The 22,704-nt window shown below is 41.8% G+C and overlaps 1 protein-coding gene across 1 annotated transcript in view; it reads right to left on the minus strand.

Moving 5' to 3' along the window:
- The window catches only part of LOC111953293 (VOPP1 WW domain binding protein), a 106,693-nt gene extending 84,494 nt beyond the window's left edge, over positions 1-22,199 (minus strand). The window contains exons 1-2 of the mRNA XM_023972477.2: positions 21,602-22,199; positions 1,851-1,909 (exon numbers count right to left, since the gene is read on the minus strand). Of these exons, the coding sequence (XP_023828245.1) occupies positions 1,851-1,909; positions 21,602-21,652 (110 nt within the window). The 5' untranslated portion in view covers positions 21,653-22,199. The remainder of the gene's footprint in view (positions 1-1,850; positions 1,910-21,601) is intronic.
- Between the last annotated feature and the right edge of the window lie 505 nt (positions 22,200-22,704).

A 22,704-nucleotide genomic window follows, 5' to 3' on the forward strand; every position in this document is an offset into this window, starting at 1 on the left:
ACACACACACACACACACACACACACACACACGGCAGGTAGCCTAGCGATTGACACTTGATACATGATCCTAAGCATGCTGAGATGTTAATTGCTTAATTAACTCAAGAACCACACCTGTGTGGAAGCACCTGCTTTCAATATACTTTGTATCCCTCCTTTACTCAAGTGTTTCCTTTATTTTGGTAGTTACCTGTAGTTTGCCCTGTATATGATGATGGTAGTGGAGTTTCACTGATCGCACAGCAGCAGCAATGACTCTTCTCTTCCTGTGCCCTATCATGGATAACTGCTGGAAATCACGGATAACTCCTGTGCCCTAACTGCTGGAAATAGTTTGATTCCTGCCAATGCCACAGTATGCAGGGAGAAGGAGGATGTCAAACGCTGGTTGTCTTCCATTACCTAGGTGATCCCTTCATCGAGGCGCACGCTCTCATTTTAATGAACAACGGCCGACACTGGTAGTTACCAGCGAGGGAGAATGGATGGGCGGCTTAAGCCGGGGAGAAGTGCTGTGGGTCTGAATTAAGGCCCTGGTTGGAGGGAAGGGTAATACAAGATGTCTTAGCTCACTGGAGTGTGACATTAAGCTGAAAAAGCAAGATGACCCATTGTGAAAAGGCCAGTCTCCCACATACAGTATGTACGGTAAGCCTTGACAAAAACACTTGTGTACACTCATAGATGAGACGATTGCTTCAACAGACACTGTGCTTCTTCTGAATAGAAGTGTTAATACGACAAATGGATTGTTATTGATAAGACGCAGTCATTTGAGGTATGTACACGACCGTTCAAAAGTTTGGGGTCACTTCGAAATGTCCTTGTTTTTGAAAGAAAATTAAAGTTTTTGTCCATTAAAATAACATTAAATTGATCAGAAATACAGTGTAGACATTGTTAATGTTGTAAATGACTATTGTAGTTGGAAATGGCTGATTTTTTTATGGAATATCTACATAGGCGTACAGAGGCCCATTATCAGCAACCGTCACTCCTGTGTTCCAATGGCACGTTGTGTTAGCTAATCCAAGTTTATCATTTTAAAAGGCTAATTGATCATTAGAAAACCCTTATGCAATTATGTTAGCACAGCTGAAAACTGTTGTGCTGATTTAAGAAGCAATAAAACTGGCCTTCTTTAGACTAGTTGAGTATCTGGAGCATCAGCATTTGTGGGTTCGATTACAGGATCAAAATGACCGGAAACAAAGACCTTTCTTCTGAAACTCGTCAGTCAATTCTTGTTCTGAGAATTGAAGGCTATTCCATGCGAGAAATTACCAAGAAATTGAAGATCTCGTACAACGCTGTGTACACTCCCTTCACAGAACAGCGCAAACTGTCTCTAACCAGAATAGAAAGAGGAGTCGGAGGCACCGGTGCACAACTGAGCAAGAGGACAAGTACATTAGTGTCTAGTTTGAGAAACAGACGCCTCACAAGTTCTCAACTGGCAGCGTCATTAAATAGTACCCGCAAAACACCAGTCTCAACGTCAACAGTGAAGAGGCAACTCCGGGATGCTGGCCTTCTAGGCAGAGTTGCAAAGAAAAAGCCATATCTCAGACTGGCCAATAAAAATAAAAGATTAAGATGGGCAAAAGAACACAGACACTGGACAGAGGAACTCTGCCCAGAAGGCCAGCATCCCGGAGTCGCCTCTTCACTGTTGACGTTGAGACTGGTGCTTTGCCAAGATAATTCATCTACCTGACAGGTGTGGCATATCAAGAAGCTGATTAAATAGCATGATCATTACACAGGTGCACCTTGTGCTGGGTACAAAAAAAAATGTGAAATCGGACATTGTACACCATGTTGTGGCATATAGCAGGTGGTACTTACATAAAGTAGATGGGGTATCCACCTTCAAAATACCAGCAAGACTTCTTGGCCTCTATACACTGCAAGAGGGAGAGAAAAAAAGTCAGTCCATGCATTCTCTCTCTTTAGGAAACCGTTTTTTTTTTTAAGACTCCCTCCCTTCCCCCAACACAGACCACTTATCCCACAAAGTATGACCTGACATTGGGTTCAGTACATCGCCAAGAGCGGTACTTTGCTGTGGCCCTGAGGCCAAGACGCTTTTGCCGTTTGACAGGAGCAAATTGCCTGAAAACCTCTCCCGGAACAGCAGAAGTCTGTCAAAATACATCCCTATCCAGAGTACGAGAGGTTCTCCGCAACTTCCTAGGGTGGTTGCTCGTAGAGAGCCTTTCTTAAATGAGCCTCAAACAACCACTTCACTGACAGACCAGGTAACATGACAACAAATCAAAAAAGGTCCCGGGAAAGGACCACAGCTGTTTGACTGGAGACTGACCAGGTGGACTGGACGTTTGGAATGGAACAGAGATTTCAAATAGGTGCGAACCTGTTTCTTCTCAGAAATGGACTATTCTATGTGTCTCTGCTGGCTCTTTCTCAACTGTAAAAAAAATCTCCCTGCCACCTCTCCTGCCATTGAACTGATCTGAAAGACTTGACCAGTTCCTACCATGTTTTCACCCTTCATGTCCTTTCCGGTCAGGGCAGATGAAGGAAGGAGAAGACAGTCTTCAGCAATTGATAGAGCCTCAGTCTTATGCTTGTGGAGCTGGGTTGGACGCTAGGCTTGGGCGGTATACCGGGGTATTTAGAAAAAGCCACAGGATGGTTTTTCAATACCATCAAAACTATTTATTTGTTTTTCAATACATTTGACTATTTTTAAGTTAATACCTGCAGTCTCCCATCTCCTCATTGGTTTCTAGAAGCAGGTACCCAACTGGGTGATTGAAAGACGAACTGTGTTGCCGGTCGTCGTGGTAATACTATGAAAGTTTAGATGCCAATCACCATACAAGTTCAAAGATGAAAAAGCCTGGAAAGAGGAGAGATGACTAGAAACGGTTGACCGTTTGTGTGGATTAATTGTCGGAGTAGAGGACATTGTGCATTTCTGGTAAAATAACAACTCAATGTTTCTATCCCAGGACAAATTAGCTAGCAACAGCAAGCTAGCTAAATAGGACAAATTAGCAAGCAAGTGCTAGCTAACTAGCTAAATTGCCATAAATGTTTAATGCTTTTCGACCTGTCCCCAAATTAATGTAATTGCTTCAGAGTTTGTTTTGATATTTTAACCTGCGTGTTGTGATCGCGTTTGGTGTAGGGGGACAAAATAAATGTATGCACGATGGCGCACGTGTGCAGCCGGGTTCTGTGTAAAATAGAAGTCAGTTCTATTTGTGAAGCAGATTGCGCTGCAAGTCCTGCCTCTCCCCTCTCCTCATTGGTTTATAGAAGCAGATACCCACGTGCCATCTCCTCATTGGTTATACCCACATGGGTGACTGAAAGACGAACGAGATCAGTGGCGGTAATGTACCTAATTTATGAAAGTTGCCAATCACAATATAAAGTCAAGAGATGAAAAAGCCTGGAAGGAGGAGAGATCACTAGAAACGGTTGACCGTTTTATGTGTGGATTAATTGTCGGAGTAGAGGACCTTGTCCATTTCTGGTAAAATAACAACTCAATGTTTCTATCCCAGGACAAATTAGCTAGCAACAGCAAGCTAGCAAAATACGGCAAATTAGCTAGCAAGTGCAAGCTAGCTAGCTAAATTGCCATAAATGTTTCATGCTTTTCGACCTTTCCCCAAATTAATATAATTGGCTCAGTTTGTTCTGATATTTTAACCTGCGTGTGGTGATCGCGTTTGGTGTGGGGGGACAAAATACATTTACGCACGATGGGCGCAGCCGGTTTGGGTTCTGTGTTACCCCAGAACAATTGAGACAGTCACGTGCTGGTTTGTAACAGCACAATGGGAGACAGCGGAAGCTGGAGAGTCCGCTGGAGAGTCCATAGCATTCTACATCTATCCGCGAGTTGTAGCGTCACACATGAGGTGAGGAAGTCAGTGTTGCCAACTTAGCGACTCAGTCGCTATATTTAGCGAGAATTCAGACCCCTCTAGCGACACATTTTCAAAAAAGTGAATCTAGCGACTTTTTCTGGTGTTATTGGAGACTCTGACGTGAAAGTACGTTCTTACTCTTCTCAACGAGCAGCGGGTGCTGCCGTGGGCCCATCCCAAAGCATTCACAGGCGGCCCAGTCCTCACGCTGTAGTCAGAGCAGGAGATGTTCACCCCTCCGCGTCCAGACTGCAAATGAATCGCGCATGCGGAAAGCCACTGCTGGCTGATCCCGCCCTGGCTAACATTAAAAAAAACTATTAACCTGAATTAGGGCCAGACTAGTTACCATAATTTTCTCACATTGACAGTTTTTTTCTATGGTCTCCTTTTGGTCCATTTAGATTGTTAATGTAGATTGTATACAAAAAAATTAAAACATGTTATGGTTAAAAATGTTCATGTTTTACTGTGACTTGTTGTAGGCTCCTAAGTGGACCATAAGGTTAAAAACAAAAACAAATGAAAAAAAATAAAAAAATAAAATAACTGCCAGAGTGTCTCTTTTGGGTCACTTTTGCTGGTCCCAAGCCCGGATAAAGGAGGAGGGTTGGAATTGTGACAAAAAAACAAACAAGAATCGATAGAAGAAATTTCATTTGTAGTTCTAAACTTATTTAGGGTGTTTTTTACTCACTTTTTCTCTCTCCTACAGTGTCCATCACAATTACATTCACATGGCCAATTATGCAAATTTGGTGATGGCATCATTTAGCGACTTCTAGCGACTTTTAGGACAGCCAATAGCTACTTTCCTTACTGAGGAGTTGGCAACACTGGATGAAGTTACACTTGTATCTAATTCACTACTAAATGTTTGCCATCAGATATCTTACAATGGCTTTCTGCCAGAAGTCAAAGAGCTCTGGATAAGTTTCATTTTTTCCCCCTGCGCTTCCTACTAGCGTTTTTTCCCCCTCCATGTACACATGCTGCTCTTCCTTCAGAAAACTATAAATCACAACTTCATTCATTTGCACAATTTATTTAGTTCTCTTTTGCTTGTAAATGTCCTCACTCACTGAAAATGACTTGATGAGCTATTAGCATTTCTTGCGTTTTTAGTGTCCCTTCTGTGCTATGCTTGTAATACCGTACACTTCCGGGATAAGAGAAGGACGGTAAAGACAATATGAAAATCTGGATACCGCCCATGCCTATTGGAGACACTATATAAGGCCTTCCTTCTAAACTAAGTCTGCAGTTATTTCAGGCTTCATCCATGCTGTCAATAACCTCCATTCTCTGTCAACCTAGTGCTAGACTAATCAGCACATGCTCTGGGCTTCACCATTTGAGAGATGATGTTCTCGGTCTAATTGGATAAGAATTCGAGACGGTCTTACGATAAAGAGCATACCAACAAACCCATTTCAGAGCAGCGGGCCGTCTGCCTGCATCCCATTACGCCGGGTTTCATTCATCTGGGCAGGACTGTCATTTAATAATCAATACGCCTTCCGGCTACACGACGCAGCTGCCTCCAACTGCCCTCTATCAAAACGCAGACCGAAGCCCGTCTTTGTAAGATGTTGAAATAGAAAAAGAGGATGAAAGATGGAAAGGAGACAGAGAGAGAGAGAAGGGAATATGTTCTAGACTAACTGGGAATCTGTTATGCAAAAGGCCAGGCGTAGCCTCGAATGCTTTATGTGCAAGTAATGCTTTTCATTAAATAGGAGACACTCTGAAGCTTCTAAAGATAAATGAAACAGCTCTGCTCACATATGAAAACATGTTGGTTATTCATACAGTACTGTAACTGGGATGCTTTTCAGTGTCAAGATTATCTGTTTGCCCATGAGCAAATGAACATAAATTTTATCCCTGTATGTTAACCCATGCAAATAGTCTTGCTGTTTTGAATCATACATACTGGTTCTCTCCTAGACAGCCTTGGCTTTGTGCAACACACAGTACCGTCCTCTGCCGAAGCCTCAGGAAAGGTTTGCAGCTGTGTCCTTGAAAAGGGAGTCTTTGATTTGAATAATTATGTGTTGTCAGAGTCATTTAAATGATACCACCTTGTCAAGGACATGTTGCAAAGCTGTTCACTCTGCCTTTCTGTAATTCTCCTTGACTTTCACAGATTTGGCAAGCTCTGTGTGTTGTCTAAATAAAACAAATGGATGCCCCTTATTTGCTCTTCCGTGTAACTTTGCGTAATCCCCCATCCACTGTATAGTAATATAATTCATATAAAGGCTATAAAATTGGTATCATGTGGGTACACCTGGGCTGCATCTCAATAGTCTAATGCGGCTTGCACAGAATTGGCACCCATGCCCTACTGCGCTCACCTGCCCAGTCCTGGAAAAAGATGAGGAGAGGTGCCACTTTAGTTCAGACTATTGAGATGCATCCACAGACAAAGCTCTCATTGAGGTGAGAGATGAAGTAAACAAGACAATGAAGCCTGGTCTGTCTTCCGAGAAGTGTGGTTGAAACAAAAACCCACTTCCACAGCAGCTTCATTAGAGAAGTGAAAAAGGGCGCCGACCGACGGGTTGGGGAAAGGTCATGAGCACGTAATTAACAGTTCCCATCAGTGGAGACCTTTTCTGCCGCACCACGCCAGTCGCCAGCCATGAGGGGCAGGTTGGGGTGATATTTTCTCCCCAGGAATCCCTTTTCTGATTTGTGCCATGGGCCCAAAAAAAGGGAAAGGGTAGGGGGGGGGGGTTCACACAATGCGTGCCCACTGAGGGCACAATGGATGGGGGTTCAACCCCTAAACACAACCCTAGGATGTTTCCTGGCTCTTGCCACCAGAGAAGGGGGACAGTCACGAGGGAGGTTGGGTCATACAGACTAGGGCCATACAATGGAGCATTTGTCAACGTGTTGGCTGTTGGGATGGACAATATGGGGACGCCCTGGCAGGGAAGCCCTGGCAGGAAGAGGGACGCCATGGTTGAGACAACCACCCAGCCTGTCTGTTTGTGGGACCAACTTACCCACATTGACACTGCCAACAGCAGGGTCCACAGCCATGTATTGTAGTATCAGGAACTGACAGACTCCAGATATCCTGGCCAGCCTCAGAGCAAACCAGAACAGCTAGTCTCCCACCCCACTGACAAGCTTCATTAAAACAAGAGAGTTTACAAATGTATTCTCAGTAGACCAGCAGAGCGACAGTTGAAGGGACAACTGAATGAGTGACCGCTATGCAACGGCAAACTGTGGCGTCCTGCTCAGATTTGTCCCAGATAGGCCGGGACATTGGAAGGACATGTGTTGTTGGTTTAGTTTAGTTTTTTTAACTCCCTCTTTACAAATCAGCCTCAGACATTTAAAACCATTTAATGTGATATAAAATCTCTGGAGTATTCTTCACCCACAGTTTACGCAGGCCACCGGACAGCACCCCCCATGTTGGCTGGTTTTATGTAAAGTAACAGTGGGGAAATCCACCACAGTGTACCACAAAAGGCAATTTACATCGAAACGATATTGGATTACTAGATGATTTTAAACTCCTGCATTAATCCGACCTGTGTGTATTCATTACTCATGTCATTTGTCTGTAGCTGGGTTATAAAATCAGACAACGAAGGCGTATTCCTAATGGTAAGGCTACTACTTAATCCATAAGATTATAATGGTCAACTTGATTTTATACTGTGTGGCTCACAGTGAACCTAACATAGTAGTGTAGTGTTTAGCTTGTGATAAGACACATTTTAAAATGTAGCCACGCATGACCTTGCATGTTCCTACTACCATTTTCCCAGTTTTTGCACTTGGGGAGCAACCATAAATATGTGATGGTTCATCATGTCTAGTTGAAAAACAGAATATGTATGAGACATCAGTCTCTTCAAATCATTTTGAAATGCAAATTTTACTGCAGCACTGTTTCAGGAAGTATAACTTCACTGCCACAGAGGACAATTCTCATTACAGAGGAAAACCACACATTAACATGTTTAGCTCACTTGATATGAGAAAGGAAACAGATGAAACACGTTTCCAGTCCTTTGCTTTTCTCCGACCCCACCACCTCCCTCCCTTGCACAAGTGGCTCGATAATGTCAAACCACAGGGATGTCGATTCCATTAGTGAGCACAAACAACCCCAGAAAGGATCATTGCACAGCGGCTATCCAGCGTGGCGGGTGAGCCGGGAGCTGACGCTAATCCCTCAAAATACTTTCTCCTCAGATTAGCTCGGCTAGCCCACCACGTCACCGCGTTTAGCCAGAAGCCTCTCTGTGCTTAGGCCTAATACAAACTACTGAGGAGCCAGATGTAAAGCCCCACTTAAAGACTAAGTAAAGTAAAGCAGAAAAGGGCTGGACAAACATTCATGTTTGAAGTTCAACAGGACAGGGGAATATGAAGGAGGATGGTTTGACAGAGAAAAATTTGTTTTATTCCAGTGTTTTAACTACAAGGGGATTCTTGAGTTGAATGGTGAATAACAGCATGCAAGAAAATAATGAGAGTTGTGTTACATTTAAAATCCTTTGAAATATCCACACCTGTGTCTGTGTTTGAGTGTGAGACAGACAGACTGAGACGGTGGATGTTTGATCTCAAAAAGTCAAAGTAATTTCCCTAATACATTGTTAATACAGATACAACAATAGGGCAAATGCAAGTAAGCACCACGCGTCCAGAGGCATATCATTGGGTGCACTTACCCTTGCAATACTAAAGCTTTCAAAAAGGAGGTTCTCAAACATCACTATGCAAAAAAAAAGGCAATACAATTTAGCAATTCAGCAAGCGGATCAGTTTAATTTAAGATCATTAGTTGGATATTGAATGAAAACAGACAGATACATTGTTGATCATACGCAGGTTAAAATTCAACTGAACCAACTTCTCGGCTTTTAAAAAACGGCCTGTGGCATCCATATGAGTCAGAAACATTCATTCCACTGTCAAAATTTCCAAAGTAAAAAATAAATAAAGAATGGTACTTGCCTACTACAAATATAGCCATAGCTCTGGCAGCAAATATCAAAACGTATCAGCAAGCATTCAGCAACGTACAAAGCTGGTTGCATAGTAACGTATCATCACCTGCCTGAATCTATTCTGTAGTTAGCCCCTCTATTAGCATATCATTTACTTTCAAACTAGAGAAAGATATTTTCCCCCTCGCTATATGTTTATTGAGTGATGATATTTCATTTCATTCACAGGCTACGTACAAAACCTGCTGGATGTGTTGTTTAACAGCATCGTGGGAACCCTCTACCATAGCAAGAGCTGTTCCAGAAGACTGAAGCAGTGGCCAGACACCAGTCCCGCTTCAGAGTAATGGAGGACACTTGAATCAGGTTGGTGACAGTTGATCTAGTCAAAATACTATCGGTCCTGGAATTCACCTACCCACCATTGATAATGTAATCAGTGCTGTGCGTATATGTGCATCATGTCTGTTGTAAGGAGATGCCCCCTTCCACTGTGCCTACTACTCTTGGGCCCGAGTGAGTAATGCCAACCAGTCAGTGCCATGCTAGCACGTGTCCCTTGTGAATTAGCATCTATGATTGGCTATGTTCCACTGTGTATTTACTGGTGGCTTCCTTGACTCTATGGTTTCGGTCTTTCCCCTCTATGCCCCTACGTGATATAGGAGCCGAAGTCAGGCTCCTTCATGATCAATATCAGTGAGACGGGCCTGGATCTGCTCTACACTCCCATGCCCATCAGGCGTTGGCAAACACCTCCGAAGGGACAAAAGGTGATTATTAATAACACAGTACATCAGAAGTGTTAAGCAATATCACCCTTTCAATACATGTCACTCGTCAACTCTCTCATTTTGGGAGATGGGCAAAATAGATGCTTTTGAAATGGAGTCCTCTGACTGAAAGACCGGTTGATACTGATGTCTGAATAGGGAGAGACCTTGCACTCAGCAGAAAAATTACTTTTTTTTTACACTTTTTATCGTCTTTTGTTATTTAATTAAAATGGTGCCGTCGATGTTATATTAGAAGAACACTGCTTCTACAGTATTATGTGAAGGATAGTTTATTCTACATGGAACTGTTACACTTGGAAGTTATCAAAACACTGTTTAGAATATCTACACAAGTTCAGCAATTGCACTATTTTCATATTACTTTGGAGCAGGGGTGAAAGTCGATTTTCTTTCTTACCGGTATGAGATACACAAGATATGACTTGGTCAATGAACCATAAACGATTAATGAACATGCACCTGTGGAACGGTCGTTAAGACACTAACAGCTTACAGACGGTAGGCAATTAAGGTCACAGGTATGAAAACTTAGGACACTAAAGAGGCCTTTCTGACTCTGAAAAACACCAAAAGAAAGATGCCCAGGGTCCCTGCTCATCTGCGTGAACGTGCCTTAGGCAAGGCGGCATGAGGACTGCAGATGTGGCCAGGGCAATAAATTGCAAAGTCTGTACTGTGAGACACCTAAGACAGCGCTACAGGGAGACAGGATGGACAGCTGATCATCCTCGCAGTGGCAGACCACATGTAAAAACACCTGCACAGGATCGGTACATCTGAACATCACACCTGCGGGACAGGTACAGGATGGCAACAACAACAGCCCGAGTTACACCAGGAAAGCACAATCCCTCCATCAGTGCTCTGACTGTTCACAATAGGCTGAGAGAGGCTGGACTGAGGGCTTGTAGGCCTGTTGTAAGGCAGGTCCTCACCAGACATCACCGGCAACAACGTCACCTATTGGCATAAGCCCATCGTCGCTGGACCAGACAGGACTGGCAAAAAGTGCTCTTCACTGACGAGTCGCGGTATTGTCTCACCAGGGGTGATGGTCGGATTCCCGTTTATCGTCAAAGGAATGAGCGTTACACCGAGGCCTGTACTCTGGAGCGGGATCGATTTGGAGGTGGAGGGTCCGTCATGGTCTGGGGCGGTGTCACAGCATCATCGGACTGAGCTTGTTGTCATTGCAGGCAATATCAAAGCTGTTCGTTACAGGGAAGACATCCTCCTCCCTCATGTAGTACCCTTCCTGCAGGCTCATTCTGACATGACGCTCCAGCGTGACAATGCCACCAGCCATACTGCTTGTTCTGTGCCTGATTTCCTGCAAGACAAGAATGTCAGTGTTCTGCCATGGCCAGCGAAGAGCCCGGATCTCAATCCCATTGAGCACATCTGGGACCTGTTGGATCAGAGGGTGGGGGCCAGGGCCATTCCCCCCAGAAATGTCTGGGAACTTGCAGGTGCCTTGGTTGAAGAGTGGGGTAACATCCCACAGCAAGAACTGGCAAATCTGGTGCAGTCCATGAGGAGATGCACTGCAGTACTTAATGCAGCTGGTGGCCACACCAGATACTGACTGTTACTTTTGACCCCCCCTTTGTTCAGGGACACATTATTCCAATTCTGTTAGTCACATGTCTGTGGAACTTGTTCAGTTTATGTCTCAGTTGTTGAATCTTGTTATGTTCATACAAATATTTACACATGTTAAGTTTGCTGAAAATAAACGCAGTTTCTTTTTTTGCTGAGTTTATAATATGACATCCATCTAACCTGGACGTCATATTGTGGCACTGACCCAGGGATAAAGACAGTGAATATGCACACTCACCGGGGATATGGCCTTTACCACTCACTGGTGCCAATAATATAGACTACTGTTCGCTCAATTAAGTTAAGAATGTTGATAAAGACATATTGGTCTTTTCATTCTCATCTCTTTACAGCAATAGCCATTTGTTTTCCAAACAGTTTTTCCATGATTTGTATTTTAAAATATTGTGATATGCCTGGCTGGTTCTCTCTGCTTTTCACTGACAGTTACAACTCAACAGTCATCCATTTGGTATTTGCAGCACGTGCTGCCCAAATTGTGGACCCTTCCAACTGTAGGCTAAAACAGTCGGAAAAACAACTCCGTTTTTTGTTTTTTAAGCCAATGATCCTCTGTGGCCAAATCATGCTTTCTGGTGTAGTAGCCAATTTTGAATGGTTTTATTTATTTCTGTAGAATGGTTTTATTTATTTCTGTAGACAGGAGTAAGACAATTAGGCTATATAATTTTGTAGTCTGTGGTTGTGAAGCCGGTTGGACATACTGCCAAATTCTCTAAAATGATGGAGGCGGCTTATGGTAGAGAAATTCCTGCAGTCAGCATGCCAATTGTACGCACCCTCATTACTTCAGACATCTGTGGCATTGTGCTGTGTGACAAAACTGCTCATTTTAGAGTGGCCTTTTAATGTCCCCAGTACAAGGTGCACCTGTGTAAATGTTATGCTGTGTAATCAGATTGTTGATATGCCCCACCTGTCAGGTGGATGGATTATCTTGGCAAGGAGGAAATGTTCACTAACAGGGATGTGTACATAATTGGAGAGAAATACATTTTTTGGTGCATATGGACAATTTCTGGGAAGTGTTATATCAGCTCACGAAACATGGGATGAGGATGGGCTCGTGGTAATGGCTGGAACGGTTTCAAACACAAACATATGGAAACCGTTCCATAAATTCCATTCCAGCCATTACAATGAGCCTGTCCTCCTATAGCTCCTCCCACCAGCCTCCTGAGATGTTGTGTTTATATTTTGGTTCAGTATAGATGGAAAGAACGTCATTAGCCACTGGAGACTTGAAGACAGCTGGAGTTGTACTCTACACACTTGTTTATATTTGCTAGATAAGCTACTTTTTTTCTCTCTGCTGGTGATCCTTCAACATTTTGGAAAACAGTTAATGCACTGAAGTGTACAAATTGATCTTCCCTGCCTAAGCAACTTCCGTCTAAGTCATCTAAACTGAGAAGAATGGGATAAGTGATGCTCTTAAACATAATTTTTATCTCGGCAGGCTTTTTATTTGGTTTAATTGAGCCTGGTCAGTTAATCGATTTCTCTTCCCTCTGCCAGCCTCTAGCTGACTCTACGGTTAACCCGTCAACTTCCAGTGAATCTGTTTTCATTTCAACAATTTACTGCCCGAAATGTGCTAGATGCCTTGCTTAAGATTGATGAGGGTTGATTTGCTTGAACCATTTTTGCTGCAACTCTGCCCCCCGATTGCTGAATCCCCAAGGTTTGGAAGGAAGGCCTATGTGTTCCCCCTTCACAAAAGGTGGTGAACCTTGTGACCTAAATAATTAAAATCACCCTAATTCTAAACTTTCCTGTGAAAGGCCTTTGATGCTGTTGATCACTCACTGCTATAATGCAGAGGCTTTCCTCAAATTGGCCTAGGCCAAGCTGCGTGGAACTGGTTTAAAAATAACTTTAGATACACATTCAGTTGTATCTACTGATGGTGTTAAATCAAATTTTCTGGACATAACGAAAACTGTCCTGCAGGGGTCAATTCTGGGTCCTGTACTTTCGCATTAACAATATTTACTTCTGTCCAAAAATGTTTTTACCTGTCCTTGTATGCCGATGATACTGTTGTGTATGTTATTGCCCCCACGTTTGACCAGGCTCTCTGAACTACAGTCTGCCTTCATTGTACTCCAGAAAAACTTTGACCTGAAATTAGTATTGAATGCAGGTAAAATTAAGTACATGTTGTTCTCTAGAGCGCATAAAAATAACTGATGATTTAAACCTTGGGTACTTTGGATGGGGTCCCTATTGATCGTGTCTCTGCTTACAAATATCTGGGCATCTGGAAAGAAGACAAGCTGTCTTTTTAAAAAGCATATTGAGGAGTTAGTTAAGCTGAGAATAAAAATGGGCTTCTTCTATATAAATAGGTAATGCCTCTCGCTAAATAGTAGAAAGCAGATTATTCAGTCAACGTTCATATCAGTCCTAGACTATGGCGACGTCCATTTGAAAGCAAAATGCCACTTCATTAAAGCTGTACGATGCAGTTTATAATAGCGCACTTCCTTTTTGTTTTTTAAATGGGCGACAGTTTTAGTATTCATCACTGCATTCTCTACCAGAAAGTTGGTTGGCCCTCTGATGTCATGTAGGTTGATACATTGCTATGTTTTCATGTATAAAGCCCTTTATACTAACACCCACTGTACTGAACATCATTACTTTAAACTTTAGCCTTTGAGTTACCACACCCGGTCTCAGGGATGGCCAACTCTGGAAATGTCTTTGGTCTCCGAGTTAACTAAAAGCCGATTTACCTTGCATCATATTTGTAGAACAATATTCAAAATGTTCTGAAATTGGATGTTTTGGTACCTCTAGGACAATTCAGCAAGTTGATTGATGGTCGCAAGTAGCCTAGTGTTTAAGAGCATTTGGCCAGTAACCAGAAGGTCGCTGGTTTGAATCCCTGAGTTGACTAGGTGAAAAATCTCGATGTGCCCTTGATTAACCCGTATTGCTCCTGTAAGTCACTCTGGATAAGAGTGTCTGCTAAAATGTAAAATGATTGAGGATCTTATTACTGAGGTGTTTGTTTTTTATGACAGTGGTTTTCTTTCTGCTTGCATTTTGTATTTATATTTTGATGTTAGTATTTTTTTGTAATCCAGGGCTCATCTGTAAAAACAGACCTGGGTCTCAGGATGACTCCCTGAAAATAAAGGCTTCAATAAAATAAGCGTTGACATACTTTCTTCATAAGCATATCAATATGATATTTACAGCATAAAATGTTGTCTTTGTAACAAACACACATTGATTTTGTGGATAAATATGTACACTCAAGCTGGGCGATGTTTGTGCACTGTCCACATGTAGTCTACACCTTTTGTAGGAATATTAGCTAGTCGTTATGGGATTTGTCCCCCGGGAAAGATCTAACAGCGGACATAAGGAGAGAGGAGAAGAGACAAAAATAGCCAGTTATAGAATATTGTGTTGTAGTACAGCGATCTCCAGACTTGGCATTCAACTCACGGTTGACAACATTTCAATGATAACCTGCATTTACATAATGTGATGAAACGTTGAAATGAAGTTGCATGCTTCTTCGCAGCAAGATGTTGCAGAACTATAGTAGTGTCTTATAAAAACACATTCCAGCCACTGGCTCTTGCCATCTTGCCATAACTGATTTAACAGAGAAATATCAGCTAGACAGCTGATATCTCCAAGCTATGCTCGCTAGCTGCTGTCAGCTTGGCTAAACACAAGGTCAGCGCAGGCTTTAGCATACACAAAGAACTGAATTAGGTGACCATCTTAAGATGGCGAATCGTTCTCTCCATAGCAAAGCTAGCTTAGCTTACCTCGCTGTACTTACTATTGCAGGATTCCCCAACTGGTGGCCCTTTTTACCTAAAAGACTGTAAAAACACCAGGAAATCAGCTCTAAGTGATTTTAATTTCTACGTATAACAGAGACACTGATCGTATACAAATGCAAGCAAGGTTTGAGAAATGATTATGTTTTAGTCAAATATTGTGTGTGTTTGGGCATCTTGCTGTCAATAAATTAATTATTGCACTACTGCCTTTTTTGTGATTGAATGGCAAAAGGCACACCCAAGAAACACCCACATCAAACCACACCCAAGAAACACCCACATCAAACCACACCCAAGACAACTCTCGTTTGCCTTCAGTCATGGCCGCTAGCACTTCTTAATGAGGATAAATGAAAAACAAGGCCAAAATCAGGAAGTGCACTCGCCCTTTAAAGGCATGCTAAATATAATTACAAAATAATTACGCTCAGACAGGCCACATCCACTAAGCCTCAAAATGAACTTCTCATTAAAATGGGTGACTGCACAGAGCAATGCCTGTCTAACACATATAGGGCGTATGGTGGCCTAAAAAGGTCAAAAATATATATTTTGTCACATACACCGGATAGGTGTGTTGTGTTACAGGGTCAGCCATAGTAGTATGGCGCCCCTGGAGCAAATTAGGGTTAAGTGCCTTGCTCAAGGGCGCAGTGACACATTTTTCACATTGTCAGCTCGGGTATTGGAACCAGCAACCTTTCAGTTACTGGCCCTACGCTCTAACTGCTAGGCTACCAAATCTTATACATCGAGACATGTACACTCGATTTCAGCTCAAATCAAAGTTCATTGGTTGCGTACACAGATGTTATCGTAGGTGCAGCGAAATGCTTGTTTCTAGCGCCATCAATGCAGTAATACACACATCATCCCAAAAATGTAAAACAAATAATATCAGAAAGAGCAACATCAGTGTCCAGAACAAACAAACAAACACACAATATAAATGAATAATGGTATGTATAGACAGCATATGAATAGGGAAAGGTATGTACAGCAGTAGTTATATAGGATGAGCCATAACCAGCATACAGTATATACAGTGCATTCGGAAAGTATTCAGACCCCTTCCCTTTTTCGACATTTTGATATGTTACAGCCTTATTCTAAAATGGATTACCCCATATTTAAAATCGTATTTATATAAGTATTCAGAGCCTTTGCTATGAAACTCGAAATTGAGCATCCTGTTTCCGTCAATCATCCTTGAGATGTTTCTACAACTTGAATGGAGTTTATACAAGTTTTATACAGCATTGAAGGGCCCCAAAACCATAGTGGCCTCCTTCATTCTTAGATGGAAGAAGTTTGGAACCACCAAGACTTCTTAGAGCTGGCCGCCCGGCCAAACTGAGCAGGGAGGTGACCAAGAACCCGATGGTCGTTCGGAAAGAGCTCCAGTTCCTCTGTGGAGATGGGAGACCCTTCCAGAAGGACATCCATCTCTGCAGCATATTACCAATCAGGTCTTTATGGTAGAGAGGCCAGATGGAAGGCACTCCTCCAAAAAGGCTCCTAAAGGACTCTCAGACCATAAGAAACAAGATTCTCTGGTCTGATGAAACTAAGATTGAATTCTTTGGCCTGAATACCAAGCATCACATCTGGAGGAAACCTGGCACCATCCCTACGGTGAAGCATGGTGGTGGAAGCATTTCAGTGGCAGGGACTGGAAGACTAGTCAGGATGGAGGGAAAGATGAACAGAGAAAGTACCGAGAGATCCTTGATGAAAACTTGCTCCAAGTCTCTGAATGTCCTTGAATGGCCCAGCCAGAGCCCGGACTTGAACCCGATCGAACATCTCTGGAGAGATCTGAAAATAGCTGTGCAGCGACACTCCCCATCCAACCTGACAGAGCTTGAGGATATGCAGAGAAGAAATGGGAGAAACTACCCAAATACAGGTGTGCTAAGCTTGTAGCGTCATAGGGGCGGCAGGTAGCCTAGTGGTTAGAGCATTATACTAGTAACCGAAAGGATGCAAGATCGAATCCCTGAGCTGACAAGGTAAATAAATCTGTCGTTCTGCCCCTGAACAACGCGGTTAACCCACTGTTCCTAGGCTGTCATTGAAAATAAGAATTTGTTCTTAACTGACTTGCCTAGTTAAATAAAAGGTCAAAAAAATAATAATAATAATAATACCCAAGAAGAATCGAGGCTACATTATAATCGCTGCCAAAAGTGCTTCAACAAAGTATTGAGCGATGAGTCTGAATACTTACGTAAATGTGATTTCGGTTTTCATTCATTTGCAAAATTTTCTAAAAACCTATTTTTTGGGTCGTTATTGGGTATAGATTGATAAGGGAAAAAAACATTGAGTCAATTTTAGAATACGGCTGTAATGTAATAAAATGTGGGAAAAGTCAGGGGTCTGAATACTTTCCGAATGCACTGTACATAGGAAGTGGGTAGAACAGTATGTAAACATTATTAAAGTGACCAGTGTTCAATGACAGTCTCTAAGGTGCAGGGTAGAGTACCTGGTGGTAGCCAGCTAGTAACAGTGACTAAGGTTCAGGCCAGGGTACTGGGAGGAGGCCGGCTATTGGTGACTGTTTAACAGTCTGATGTCCTGGAGATAGAAGCTGAGTTAATGCAGTGCATTAACGAAAGTTCACAAAACATAAACATAACAGCATCTTACACAATTAGGAGCCCATAGGCAGTCTATCTATACTACAGCTCTTATCCAGCCCTCTCCCAGTCACAGAGCTGCCAGCTAAGCACAAATGGAAGAGAGAGACGAAGCGAGAAGAGAGGAGAGGAGAGAGAAAGGGAGGTTAATGCAATCGTTGGCAAGCTGCACCCCGGGTGGACGGTGAATCCTGGCCTCCCAGCATGGCGAGGCAGACTCTGTACTCACAGGGTCGCTGAACCGCAATCCCTACATTAAACCTCCATCTCCACAGAACCATACATTAAACCTCCACCTCCACAGAAGCTTCTGGTCACATAACTGCTGGAGAGCCTTCCACTGAGCCGGCCCGGGCCGGATGAGGACATGACACTTTACATTATAATCAGTCTCTCTCACTGTCGAAAGGTGGCTATGTATAACAGGGTTGGTTAAGTTTCCACTTGACACTGCAGAAATACATATTTGATGATTTATGTATTCCTATTGGTTGGTTGAATTTACATTGAACAAAGATATAAAACGCAATGTGTTGGTCCCATATTTCATGAGCTGAAATAAATCCCAGAAATGTTTGATATGCACAAAAACCGTATTTCTCTCAAATGTTGTGCACAAGTTTATTTTACATCCCTGTTAGTGAGCATTTCTCTTTTGCCAAGATAATCCATCCACCTGAGATGTGTGGCATATCATGAACAGCATAATCATTACACTGGTGCACCTTGTGCTACGGACAATAAAAGGCCACTAAAATGGGCAGTTGTCACAACACAAATGCCACAGATGTCTCATGTTTTGAGGGAGTGTGCAATTGACTGCAGGAATGTCCACCAGAGCTGTTGCCAGAGAATGTAATGTTAATTTCTCTACCATAAACTGCCTCCAATGTAGTTTTCAGTGTATGATCTGTGTAGTAATATTATTCGTATCTAAGTTCCATTTGCATTGCTAGTTACAGCCTAATGTTAGCTAGCTAGCTAACATTGAATTTAGCTAGTTGGCTAGCTTTAGCTACCAGCAAATTCATACAGGGTAGTAACGTTATGAGTTGGGATTATGATTAATTGTTTAGCTAGCTACATGTCTAAACAAAACAAGTAACCATTTCAATTATTTCCTGTAATAAAGAATACAAATTAGGTGAAGTAAAGACGTTGTCAGCTATATAATATGGTCATTATTTGAACTGGCTAGCCAGCTAACTTAACATTAGCTAGCTTGCTAACAAGCTAGAAACAAACCAAAACATTGTTTACAAAGTTACTTTTAGTTGCCCGGTTTGCTAGATTGACATTTACAAAAATAATTTTTAAACGGATAGGTAAAATTGATGTTAAAATACACCATTTGTGCTATTTTGGACTACCAGGCTGCCGATGTCATGCAGCCTATAATTTTTGTGTTTATACTTTTTCATAACGACAACGACACGTTTGATGTCAGACGACAATAGAATGTTCATAATGTCACTGCAACAACTGTCTACAGACATGTCGATAGACGTAGAATAAACCAGCCTTTAGTCTTGACATCTTTGGTTGTTTAGTACACTACCGTACTCTCTCTGTTTAGCACATGGCCTCACATGTGAATCCTTAAAGAGATGGGTGGGGCTAAGGCTTAAGAGGGTGTGAACGATGCTGAATGGGTGTAGACAAAGAGGCTGTACCAAAACATTCAAGGGGGGCCATTTTCTCAAAAGTGGGGTTACAAGTCCTTCAACTTTCAAAGCAGAATTACTTTCCTATTGTTCCTCAACTGTAGTGTATTTTCTAGCTCTAAATCTCTACTTTTATTCAATGTAAAAAAACACAATTTATAATGTTGATGCAAAGACCAAATCGAGCTGGTCGGTCACATATGTGTATGGTACCTGAGATATTGGGGCATCCTAGGATGTGCTTTTCTATGTTATTGCTGTAAGAGTGAGTTGGCTAGCATGCTCTAATTGTAATGGTCGCATTAACTGAATTAGCAGGGAGCTATTTCCATGCTAACAGACGAATCACAAATCTACAGCAATCAACATACTGTTGTCCTGCACATGTATTGTGTTTCCTTTTGTCTATCGTCAGGTACCTACCTGCATTTTATTTTATACTATTTTTTGTCTTTGATTACAAAATACCCAGTCTGATATTGATATGCAAGCGACGAATCACGACTCTACAGCCATCAACATACGGTTGTCCTGCACATCTAATGTGCTACCTAGTGTCTATCGTAAGAATACACACCAATCAACTGGGATCGCTGGCTGGACAGTCCTGTCATTAAAAAACACAATGCAAGAGAGTTACACAAAGTACGATTAAATCTGTTACACTGGTGACTTCTCTGGACAGCTATTAAATATGCCCAAGCAAATCAAGTGATCTGCCTTTCCAACCATGCACCCAACTATTTCACTATTACTAGTTAAGCAGACCACTTCTGGATCTTCTTCATGAGCAAGCAAAGCCTAGTAATTGCAGGCTAGGCTAGAATTTATGCATTTGCTCTCACTTTATTAAATCAAATAAGTAGTCTGCTTTTCAGTGGTAATCATGTATTTCTTATCCACGATTTGACACTTTTTGAGAGGTAGGTTGGTGGTGGGTGAAAGCAGATTGGTGAACATGGTATAACTTGGAATCGATTCAACTTGATGTGGGACTGTTTTTCATGCCTAGGACCACAAGGCAGCCTTTAGTTACTATGCCCCCAAAACACACCTTTTCAGCTTTGCTTCTACTTAGGATGCTTGTTAGTCATTCTGTTTTTATTGTTATATATATATATATATATATATATATATATATATATATATATATTTCATTGTCTTGTGTTTGTTGTGTAGTAAATATTTAAGTTTTTCCTTATTGTTTTAATTTGTTTTTTCCTGTTAAGCACATTGTGCTGTATTCCATGTCTGAAATGTGTTGTATAAATAAAGCTTGATTTGATTTTGAACTGAGAGTGTGTGTCGGTGTGTGTGTGAAATATGGTATTTTACTGATGGACTAAACATGCCCTAAACAAAACCTATTACACTAGTTTTTACTCTAATAACATGACTGGAATAAAATATTATAGGACATGAGCATCCATACAAAGCCAAGTACAGGACAGCGTGATATCCTCCACAGAGCAAGGACAAGGTTCAACAGACTTTAAAAGCATGGCATAATTCAAAAGGGAAATAAATATATATTGTAATGCAAGCGCTAACACTTGACAGAATCCCTAACAAAGACTTCTTACAATGTTATGATAGTCCAAGTGCACAGAAAACGTTTTACAAATCATGGCAGATTATTAGAAAACAATTATAGAAATGGTCATCTGCAACAACAACAAGAAAATAGGTAAAATTGTCAAGTTTTTTTTACAATCTTCCACATTGTGAATTTGAGTGGTTTAAGAGGATAATTTCCCATGTATGTTTCTCAAGTACAAAGAAAACAAATGTGTAGCTCTTAAAGAGTTTGTAAGAGCCAATAGGCTACTGTTTATTTTTTTTAAACCTATATTGTTGGGGCTTGATAAAGTTAGGAACCCAGACAGTATCACGTATGGCTATGCAGCAACAGAATAATTTCCATCTTGCCTTGGTTACATACATGAAGAATTACGTTGGACAAAAAGACAAAGGATATCCAAATTATACTGTAGCCTACAGTGCATGTCATCTGAGGAAGGAGGGCAAAAAAACACCATATTCACCAAAAATGATATAAATGACCATTAAAATAATAATTTTAGCCAAATGTAGAGCGTTATCCCATAAAACGCCCGTTTTACAACATCGGCTTTTCTATTGACAACTAAAGGACTGCTCACCTCTAAAAATATCCAAAACGTCAGGACTATCCAAGGGAGTAGATTCTTCATCTCTATTTGCCGAATTATAAACTCAGCTTTTTGAAAGGAAAGATGGAAAAAAAAGTCCTTATCACAATGTCGATTTCATATAGCGCTACAAAACGTTGAGCAGCTTCCCGTATCACACAAAGCAAAGCATACGACCTACAAGCTTTCGAGTAGCCCCGCTGTCAATGTGGGATAGGAGCAAGGAGCAGTGACAGCCCAATGTCGGCTTGAGTCCCTGTTAGGTCAGTGGCATTGTTTCCGCGACTAGATAACCTCAAAGAATAGGCATGAGAAGTGCTTCTTTTGAAGCAAAACTGCCCCAAAGAACGACTAATCCACTCCCCTTTTCGCTGATTAAACTACCCGAAGATTCTGCTAAGGTGACTCAAATAAGGTGAATCAAAAGGTTGCCTGTTGGGAAATTAGAATACTAATTAAATACGATATCTACTGTTGCCTAGTCCTAAAATTTGATATATACAATATGGTAACTAATATGAATAATCCGATTCTCTGACATCTCATGGAATTGCAGTAGCCTAGTATAGTAGAGAGATCCTACAGTCTATTTTAGGTTTACAATGGAACCCGGACTGTCAAAGGAGGAGGGAGGGGGCACAGCACTGTATCATACATTGTCCCAAAAGGACTAATGCAGTAAAAACCACACAATAATCCAATCCAAAGTGACCAGAGTGCTTGTCTTTACGATCCTATGTGATTATTATGATGAATATACACTGAGTATACAAAACATTAACAACACTGACTCTTTCCATGACATAGACTGATCAGGTGAATCCAGATGAAAGCTATGATCCCTTATATATGCCACTTGTTAAATCCACTTTAAGGGAAGGAGACAGGTTAAAGAAGGATTTTTAAGCCTTGAGACAATTGAGACATGGACTGTGTATGTGTATGTGTGCCATTCATAGGGTGAATGGGCAAGACAAAACATTTAAGTGCCTTTGAACGGGGTATGGTAGTCGGTGCCAGGCGCACCGGTTTGTGTCAAGAACTGCAACGCTGCTGAGTTTTTCCACGCTCAACAGTTTCCTGTGTGTATCAAG

The sequence above is a fragment of the Salvelinus sp. IW2-2015 genome, linkage group LG27 (genome assembly GCF_002910315.2).
Source record: "Salvelinus sp. IW2-2015 linkage group LG27, ASM291031v2, whole genome shotgun sequence".
Lineage (NCBI taxonomy): Eukaryota > Metazoa > Chordata > Actinopteri > Salmoniformes > Salmonidae > Salvelinus > Salvelinus sp. IW2-2015.